The 10,077-nt window shown below is 39.9% G+C and overlaps 1 protein-coding gene across 1 annotated transcript in view; it reads right to left on the reverse strand.

The window, feature by feature from the left end:
• STK3 (serine/threonine kinase 3) overlaps positions 1-9,808 on the reverse strand; it is a 316,883-nt gene extending 307,075 nt beyond the window's left edge. Inside the window, exon 1 of the mRNA XM_057735647.1 lies at positions 9,580-9,808. Within this exon, the coding sequence (XP_057591630.1) occupies positions 9,580-9,605 (26 nt within the window). The 5' untranslated portion in view covers positions 9,606-9,808. The remainder of the gene's footprint in view (positions 1-9,579) is intronic.
• Between the last annotated feature and the right edge of the window lie 269 nt (positions 9,809-10,077).

Consider the following 10,077-nt stretch of genomic DNA (forward strand, 5'->3'; position numbering starts at 1 on the left):
AAAAGGTGGCTGATTGGAATGGAGCACGCAGAAGGCACTTCTGGAGAGGATGACAAAGTTCTATTTCTTAAACTGATTGGTGATTATAAAGGTGTCTGCCTCATAGTAATTCATCAAACCACACATTTTTTTACTGATGTTTTATTTTGCAATAAAAAGATTTTTCTTAAAACAAGAGGTCACCCAAACACTTCAACACCTAATAAAGGCTTGATTTGTTTCCCATTCTCTTAGTCTAACCTGGTGAAAACAAGAGGTTGAAAAAAGAACTCAGTGCCCATCATTTCCTCCCTACTCACTTCCTCTTCTAAGGGAACCACCTAATATCGCACTTTGGGCCAACAGATTCACATTCCTGGGAGTCTCGAATTCTAAGAAAGAGACTATGGATACCTAACCTGTTCCTCTCCCAGCCTTTCCCCATCCCCAAGTTGCTCAAACCCAAATCAATTCTAGGAACCAGAACTGATTCCTTCTTCCTCATTCCCCACATCTAATTTATCAGTAAGTCTTTCATTTCTAACTCTAAAACATAACTTAAATCTGTCCACTTCTCTCCATCTCCACTGACTTCACCATCTCTAACAAGTGCAACAGCCTCCTCACTTGTTTCCCTGCTTTTATTCTTAACCCTCTACAATTTATTCTACCCAAAACAACAGTGATCTTTTAAAAATATAAACTGCTTAAAATTCCACTTAATGACAGCCCACTATACTGACTTAAATCCAAATCCCTTTCCATGGCCTGAATCATTGAATCCCTGCCCATCTCTCTGACCTCATCTCTAACCATTTTCTCCCATTCTACAACTCAGCCACAGTGGCCTTATTTCAATTCCTCCCACACACTAAACTCTTTCCCACCTCCAGGCCTTCTCATAGCTTTTCCTTCCGCCTGGAATACTCTTTCCAGCTACTCACACAGAATACTTCTCAACCTCATGTACACAGCTTAAGTACTTTCTTAGGAAGTCTCCTTCAAACACCCTATTAATAGGTTCCACCATTTCTCTCTATCAACTCATACTACCTCTGTCCTTCACAGCTCAAGCTCCAACTAGAGTGCATGTTCCATGAAGGAAAAGATTTCATCAGTTTCATTCAACAATGTACCCAGCATCTGATGGTTGAAAGGTAGTTAATTAATAATTACTGAATATATTAATAAATGAGCAAATTAATGAACTCAAGGATGGCAGCCAATTGCTGCCATGAGCAATAATCACTGAGTAAAGAAAGTCAGTTTTTAGAAAGAAACAGGAGAATGGGGTAACCCAGCAGACAGGAAAAATGTAACTCCAGAGAAGAGTCAAGGAAATGAACTGCCTGTTCTATTCAATTTATGCTAGCTTCAAATGTAAAAAGTTCACCTAAATTACAAAAATAATTTTCACTTTCAATTCCTTTCCAATTACAGAACTCTAGGTCCCATGATTTCAGAAAACCAAAAATTCTAAAAATGAAAAAATGATCTGCAACCTAAAAGTCCATCAACAAATGAGTGGATAAAGAAGATGTAGTATAGGGACTTCCCCGGTGGTGCAGTGGTTAAGACTTAGCACTCCCAATGCAGGGGGCCCTGGTTCAATCCCTGGTCAGAGAACTAGATCCCACACACATACTGCAACTGAGTTTGCATGCCACAACTAAGGAGCCCATGTGCTACAACTAAGGAGCCCAATGCTGCAACTAAGGAGCCACCAAGCCACAATTAAGAAGCCCACCTGCAGCAACCAAGACCCAGCACAACCAAATAAATATTTTCAAAAAGAAGATGTAGTGTATATATATATACACAATGGAATATTAATCAGCCATAAAGAGAATGAAATAATGCCATCTGTAGCAACATGGATGGACCTAGAGATTATCATATTTAGTGAAGTAAGTCAGATGGAGAAAGATAAATATCATATGATATCACTTATATGTGGAATCTAAAAAAATGACACAAATTAACTTTTTACAAAACAAAAATGGACTGAGATATAGAAAACAAACTTAAGGTTACCAAAGGGGATAGTGGAGTTGCAGGGGAGGTAGATAAATTCGGAGTTTGAGATTAATATATACACACTACTATATATAAAATAGGTAAACAACAAGGACCTACTATACAGCACAGGGAACTATACTCAATATCCTATAATAACCTATAATGAAAAGGAATGTGTGTGTGTGTATGTGTGTATAACTGAATCATTTTGCTGTACACTTGAAACTAACATAACATTGTAAATCACCTATACTTCCATATTTTTAAAAAAAGGTAGGGATATAGAAAGCAATTGCTAAGGCAAAAAGAAACAGAAAGAAAAGAAAAGAAAAGATGATCTGGACAGAGAATAGCATTCTATATTTTGAATATATGATAGAAACTATTTCATCCTTAGAATCAATATGCTCAATGATTTCCCCAATTTTATAAGTGTGTGTGTATCAAGATACTAATATTTATATCAACATACCTGAAAAATTTACTCTATTTCACCTCTTTACTAAGATATCTGGTATTATATAAAACCTATAGACTAATTCAGAATCCACATATAGTACTATCGCATGTACACCTATATTAATTATCATTACTGCTAAGTTTTCTGTAATTCTCATTTTGCTACAAAGTCATTTTTAAAGACATATCCTTTGATGTACTTTTAAGAAGTTCAAGGTAATCTGCATCTTAATTTCATGGCATACAAGCAATAGACTTATTTTTAATTTTTATACATTTGTTTACATATTTGTTACTTTCATTTATTCAACTTGAGACTCTTGTAGAAAAAAACTGTTATAATAAGACATTTCAAATATAGAATCTTTGTTCTACAATATGAGCTAAAAAGCTTCTTGCAATTAGAGTAATCCTAACATATGAGGCAATTCAAAGAAAATCACAACAAAAAAGCAGCTTGGGACATATAGAAAAGAATATTTCTTATCAGAGAGTATAAATTTTCACTTTAGAAGAAAAAATCTAAAGACTTCTGGTAGATAGAAAGGGTGGCGCTGGTAGGGAGTCAGAAATTGAGGTCATCATAATTACAGTGGGATATTTCCAGTGCACAGGGTCATTCTACACCAGAAGGCAAAAGGGCCTTTGCCTCAAAGAAACCTTCATGTATTATATTTTCCTTTATAAACTCTGTCAGACACCATGGATAATCATTTTCCATTTTCCCATACCTTAATTGGGACATATAAAAAGTGTTCAAATACAATAGTTTTTAAATAATGGTTTCCTCTCTCCCCTTCACCTCTTCCCTTTTTAGAGTCTTAAAGAATATTTCTATTGTGTGTATAGCTTCTTACAATTATACCACTCTGGATTCCTTTGGCAATGCCATCATCAAGCTTTTAAGTATCAGGAATGGTGCTGGAAATGAAATCCATTTCCTTACTGTCACAACTACATACAGCAACAATGTTTTTCAAACTGCAGATCACAACTAATTAGTAGGTCAGCAACGAAGACCCAACACAGCCAAAAATAAATAAAATAAAATAAAGTTCTAAAAAAAAACTGACCAAGTAATAAACCAAAAAAAAAAAAAAGAACTCTTAAATGAAAGCAGTGGCCTCTGGGGGTTGGTCCTGGGGGAAGCTTCCAACTTCAGTGGCAGGCAAGTGGAGGAGGTGTTCTAAGTAGTCCAGTGGGAAAAGAATCCAGCAAACAGGAGCATCTCTTTGCTGTAATGACTTGGTCAGTAAAAAATATCTGTCCTTCCTTTGGCTTTTCTTGGTTAATTTGGGGTGACACCAACTCCATTAGAATTGATTTAGGCTCTGTACGTGAGAATAATCGACTGGCTCTTCCTTACTAGAGAGAGGGAGTACGACAGTATCTGGAGCAGTTCCTGGTGAGCAGACTTCAGTGAGTGGTACAGTAAGACAGGAGATAAACTTAGTCTTTCGTCAACTCTAGGCAATGATTAACTTATCCATTGGTCTTTAAGGGTCTGAGATATAGCATATATTAGTACAGAAGAATTTGTTAGAAATGTTGAACACAGCTAGGCTGAAATTTGTTTTTCTGAAGTAATCCCAGAAAATTCCAGTGCTCATTCCAGAAAAGTGTATTAGTAAAGCTTTAAAAATAATGGGTTTAAATTGAGCATTTCCTGTTTGGTTGTAAGGGAGGAAAAGTGCTTGGAGTTTAGTTTTTCTAGTTTCGAAGAAGTCTGTGTAGAACTAGAGGTACTGTCACTTCAAGCCATCATGTATTATGGCTTTCACTTTTTTTTTTTAAGTATTGATGATTAGACCCAAAAACAGAAGTTTCATGAAATGAACTCTGTGCGATGTTCTCTGGTATTTTTATATTTTCTGCTCTGTTCTAGTTCGTTGAAAATTTGCTGGTCATAACCCACCAAATTATTTTTATGACCTACTAATTAGTTGAGAAGATGAACTCTTAGAACTCTTAGAACAAGGGACTTCCCTGGTGGCACAGTGGTTAAGAATCTGCCTGCCAATCCAGGAGACACAAGTTCTATCCCTGATCTGGGAAGATCCACATGCCACAGAGCAACTAAGCCCGTGCACCACAATTACTGAGCCCATATGCTGCAACTACTGAAGCCCACGTACCTACAGCCCATGTTCCGCAACAAGAGAAGCCACCACAATAAGAAATCTGTGCACTACAACGAAGAGTAGCTATAGGTGTGAATGCACTTTGTAAACCTAACATTTTGACTTCAATCTTCAACTTTACCTGAACACACTATTAAAAAAAAAAAGCCACAGAATCCAACTATAGCTTAAATCAAACAACTCTCAAGGGAATGCTCCAACACTGCTGGTGGGAGTGCAAACTGGTACAACCACCATGGAGAAAAAAGGAGGTTTCTTAAAAAACTAAAAACAGAGCTACCATATGATCCTGCAATCCCACTCCTGGGCATATATCCAGAGAAAAACATAGTCCGAAAGGATACATGCACCCCAATGTCCGTTCCAGCACTGTTTACAACAACCAAGACATGGAAGCAAACTAAATGTCCATCAACAGAGGAATGGACAAAGAAGAGGTGATATATATACATAAAATGGAATATTACTCAGCCATTAAAAAGTGAAATAATGCCATTTGCAGCAACATAGGTGGACCTAAAGACTGTCATACTGAGTGAAGTAAGTCAGACAAATATTGTATGATATCCCTTATATGTGGAATCTAAAAAGAAATGATACAAATGAACTTATTTACAAAACAGAAACAGACTCACAGACTTAGAGAATGAACTTAAAGTTACCAAGGGGGAAGGAGGAGGGGAAGGGATAGTTAGGGAATTGGAACATGTACACACTGCTATATTTAAAATGAATAACAAACAAGAACCTACTGTATAGCACAGGGAACTCTGCTCAATGTTATGTGGCAGCCTGGATGGATAGGAGGGGAGTCTGGGGGAGAATGGATACACGTATATGTATGGCTGAGTCCCTCTGCTGTGTACCTGAAACTATCACAACATTGTTAATCAGCTATACGCCAATATAAAATAAAAAGTTTAAAAAATAAATAATAAAAAAAAAGAACTCTCCTTATGCTGAGAGTAAATATGCTTCAGTAGCTTACTCTCTTCTTACTATCCTTCAGTGCTTTTTCACTGTTCTTGTTCCCTAAGTATAACTTAATCAATAAATTTTAAATTTTAAATAACTATTAATCCTATAACCTAACAGGAACAAGGTCTATCTAGTAAAGTATCTCTCTCCAACAATGATTTTCTATCCTCTCTTTGACTAGTACTATATATAACTATACACCCTCCAGCAACCAAAGCTCTCACGCTGCCTACCTGTCTATCATAGAGACCCACCTCCCCTTCTATGAATGTTCTACTTGGAGAAGAACCTGTGTTTGGTCATTTCCCTTTCTACCTATCAAAACTTATCTATTCTGTGGTCATTTTGCTGTCATCTAGTTGTTCTGCTACAAAGAAATCTGATAAGCTCAACCTACCAAAATGCTAATAATTAATAACCATTTAATGGACTTCCCTTCCCAGAGGGACTTCATTTTAATAAGGACTTCTGAAGACCTCTGTGATGAACTATTAAGGAAATCTGAGGAATCTAAAAGCCATTCTGACCCTCAAGTTAGTGACATGGCTGGCCACACCTACTGCCTATGTTTAACACAAGCCTTGTTGAGGAGACCAAATCAATAATGCGAGGATAAAAGGGACCTTGCAGATCATCTGGTCACTAGATTCTCAGACCTGGTTACACACTGGAATCTCCAACTCCCAGAGGAAAAGGATATCCAAAGAAGCAAATTTCAAAGTCAGTGACAAAGCTGGGCCTAACACCCAGGCCTAATGCTATGTCAGACACATATGAACAATACACTAAAATATACAGACATGTATGGGAATGACAAATACCCAATTCAGAACCGTGACAACCCTTTGGGGGATAGGGAGGGAATGCAACTGAGAAGAGATACACTCAGGGGGCTTCAACTATATTGGGAATACTTTAAGCTGGGTAGTGATAGTAAGTACTTACTAAATTTGTCCCCATTATCTTTTGGGTGTCTAAAATTTTGTAATTAAAAAAAGAACAATTTGAAGATGGATACACAAACAGATATCATAGAAAGTACTCAAATAAGATACTTTATGAAGCAGGCCTTGAATAAAACATAGATTACTAGCAAAAAGAATAACACAAACTTTTCTAAACGAAAAGCATGAACAAAGGCAAAGCAGGGAGCTCCCACAGACTATAATCTAAATAAAGAACAATAGGGAAACTTCAGAAGGACAGATTCAGCTTGGAGAAGTAACAAAAGGCTGGGGTTAAAGTTGAGGCCAAGTGAGAGGGCCTTGGGTACTAGGTCAACTACTGCGCCCCAATCCAAAAAGAGCAGCATGACTGAAGTGATGTTTTACCACCAAAATCAGAAGCCACGCGCGGACGAAATAAAGCAGTGTTCTATGGATCATTAGGAGGTTCTGCAGGACACCAAAAGGGGAACAGAAGGAGGTAAGGCAATGGGAACTACCTTCTGGCACCCTGCCCCTACTCCAAAGAAAGCGCTTCTGCTGTTAAAATGTTTCTGCTGTTAAAATTTTTTGATAATCCCTGGACTACAATGTCCAATTCGAAGACACTGCTATAAATCAACTGTCGGGGTTTTAAAACCCTGGAATGGGGTAGTAGTATTGGGAATGAAAGGGGGCAAAAAAAATGAATTCACAGCTTTCTGGTGGAAAATTTGATAGGATCTAGTTACAAACTAAATAGGATAATAAAAGAATGGATCTACATTAAAAAAAAAATACTGAACAGCAGCTATTGGTCATACAGACTTGATCATCAGCAACATATGTGTGACCACGTAAAAATGTATGGGCCCTGAGGAGAGCTACTCACAGCAGAAAAGCAAAGTGGCCTTCTTACAGAGATTCAAAAGAGAACGAGCAAAGGGGACCAGAAGATTATACAAAGAGACGACCATGGAATGCTAAGAAAGCAAGCAGAGTTTCAAAAAGAGGCATCACTGTACACAATGAGCAGGTGCTCAGCCCTTGCAGCCAATCAGACCCAGGGTTTTGGCACCTCCTCCACCTGACCAAGTTATTTAACCTCCCCAAGCTTTATTTAATAAGGAAAATATAAACTAACAACTAACATTACTGAACATATTATAAAGCACTGTGCTAAGTGCTTTACGTATGACCTCATTTACTCCAAAACACATTTTACAGATTAAGAAATTAAATTTAGAACTAGCATAGTAAATTGCAGAGCCAGGATTCCTATTTCTTGAGAAAATAAAGTAAAAGAATGTATATATAAAATTCCTGGCAAATAGTAAGACCACAAAAAATGGTAGCTATATTTCATTATTAGAGGGTAATGATTAAGAGGCACAACACGAAAATTCACTGTCCGTTATCTCTGTCACAGCCTTCCATGTGGCAAACCCTCCTAGTGATCTCATCTATAAAACAGGACTAATGTCTGTAATCCAACCTACTCAATAGGATTGCTATAAGGATTAAATATTATGAAAAAAATGCTATGAAAAAAATTTTGAGATATTCAAATATATGGGATTGTCACATATCTTTTACTCTTTAGAAATGCATTCCTGGATGAACATGCCTCTCTGAAGAGAGCTAAAAATAAGTCTCTTAAATATGCAACCACCACTTTGAAAAGACTAAATCACCAGTGAATGGTGATATATACCACCGACCCCTCCAGGTTCTCTACTGTCCCTGCAAGGGCAGGGATTCTCTTATATTTGTAGTGAAACTCTGATAACTTAAGAGTAGAGCTAATCAACAGAGAGAGCTTCTACTTCAATTCAGAGTTATTCAACTTGGCCTTACGGTACTATCTCGAAGATGCCCCTTACCGTCCTTCCAAGACAAGATGGGAGAAACAGTGATTCCAGTTTTCTTCTATAGTATTAAAACTGAGTGCCAAATCAATATTAGAATTGGGATATTTTAAAATGCCAGAAAAGAATCTATCAAGGGCCCTGACAGCAGGTGTCTCCTTCACAACCCCCCTTTCTCACCTGAACAGAAGGTTCAAGGCTCACATGTCTAGTCACACAATTCACAATAGCTCACAAAGTTCCTACCTTTTTAATTATTCCATGTTCTTGAATATACCACCTTTCATCTAAAGATCTCTAGATATCAAAACACTCTTTACTCTTCACAACAGCACTATCTGGGAGAGAGATTATAACCCTTATTTTATAAATTAAAAATGAGAGACAAGTTAAATGTTTTATCCAGCATGAGCTGATTGGTTCATTCTTACGGGTAAAATGCATGTTATGACTTTATATCAATGGACAGCCTTGATTTAGTTTCCCAAGATCATTTCAAATACCAGTTGAAAAGTATCGACTGTGTACTCGTACACTTCCAATATATCAAAGAATAAATATAAACTAACAGTAAATACCAAAGCATCGCTATTTTTACATGCTAAAAGAAAAACCAAAAAAAAAAAAAAGAAACTATATGGGGGAGGGGTTCTAATTTAAGATTTCTACTGTCTTGCATCCATAAATACTTCTGAACTCGCGGACGAAGGGGAGAGAAACACCTGTCAGTGCAGCATATCCACAATGCTTTAGAGACAGTGTAGCTATTAATATTTAATTCCTTGAACTGTAAATAAACAACCCACTTTCTCAATAAAAAAAAAACACCAAAAAAACAGAAAACAGGCAACAGTATGAAACACATTTGACAAGAAAAAGCCTACATGGCTGTAAGAAGCCCAATAATTTCCTAGTTTTGTCTCCCAGTTCGTGAATGTGCCACGAGGGAAAACTCCGCCCGCCCCAGGAGTCCGGCCGCTGCCCACCGACTCCGCACCCGCGCCAGGCCCCGCGGGCCGCGGGGGAAACGAGGCTCGGCCTCCCCACGGACCGACGCGGCCCGGCACTCGGATCTGCCTCGGGACCCCCGGCGCGCCCGGCTCGGGGCCCCTCAGTCGGGGACGGGGTCTCGGTCCCGCCCGGCCTAACCGCCCCCGCCCCGCGGCGGCCGGCGCCGCCTCCCTCCTTCTCCCCGAGCCCAGCGTTCGTTACCTCTTGGGCGCCGGCGGCTGCTCCATGGCGGCCGGGGGCAGAAGGAGGGACCGGGTGGGCGGCGAAGGCCGGAGGCGAGCAAAGACCCGGGGCACCAGCCGACCAAGCCCGGGGAACCACAGAGGGAAACTCCAGGAACTCGGACCAACTTTCCCGTAACTCCGCAGCGGATCCCCCTCCCGCTGCAGAGCGCGGCTCCTCCCGGCCCGCCCCGCCCCTCGGCCGCCGGCCGCGGTCTGGGAAGGGTGGGCGGAGCCGGCCGCGGCCCAGGCGTGGTGGGCGGGGCCAGGCGCTGGGGTGGGGGGCTGGTGGGCGGAGCCGAGGGCGGAGGGAGGGGCCGGTCCTAATGCAGGGAGGGGAGAAAAGGAGCTGGAACTGGAAGGGCGAGAGGTTGAGGCCTACTCAGGACCCAGAGCCTCTCTCTGCTGGCCTGGGGCACAGAGCTTTGAAGTGGCCCAAAGTGCCGCTCCTCACTTGCCTTCACTGCTTTTGCCCCAA

The sequence above is a fragment of the Hippopotamus amphibius genome, chromosome 5 (genome assembly GCF_030028045.1).
Source record: "Hippopotamus amphibius kiboko isolate mHipAmp2 chromosome 5, mHipAmp2.hap2, whole genome shotgun sequence".
Lineage (NCBI taxonomy): Eukaryota > Metazoa > Chordata > Mammalia > Artiodactyla > Hippopotamidae > Hippopotamus > Hippopotamus amphibius.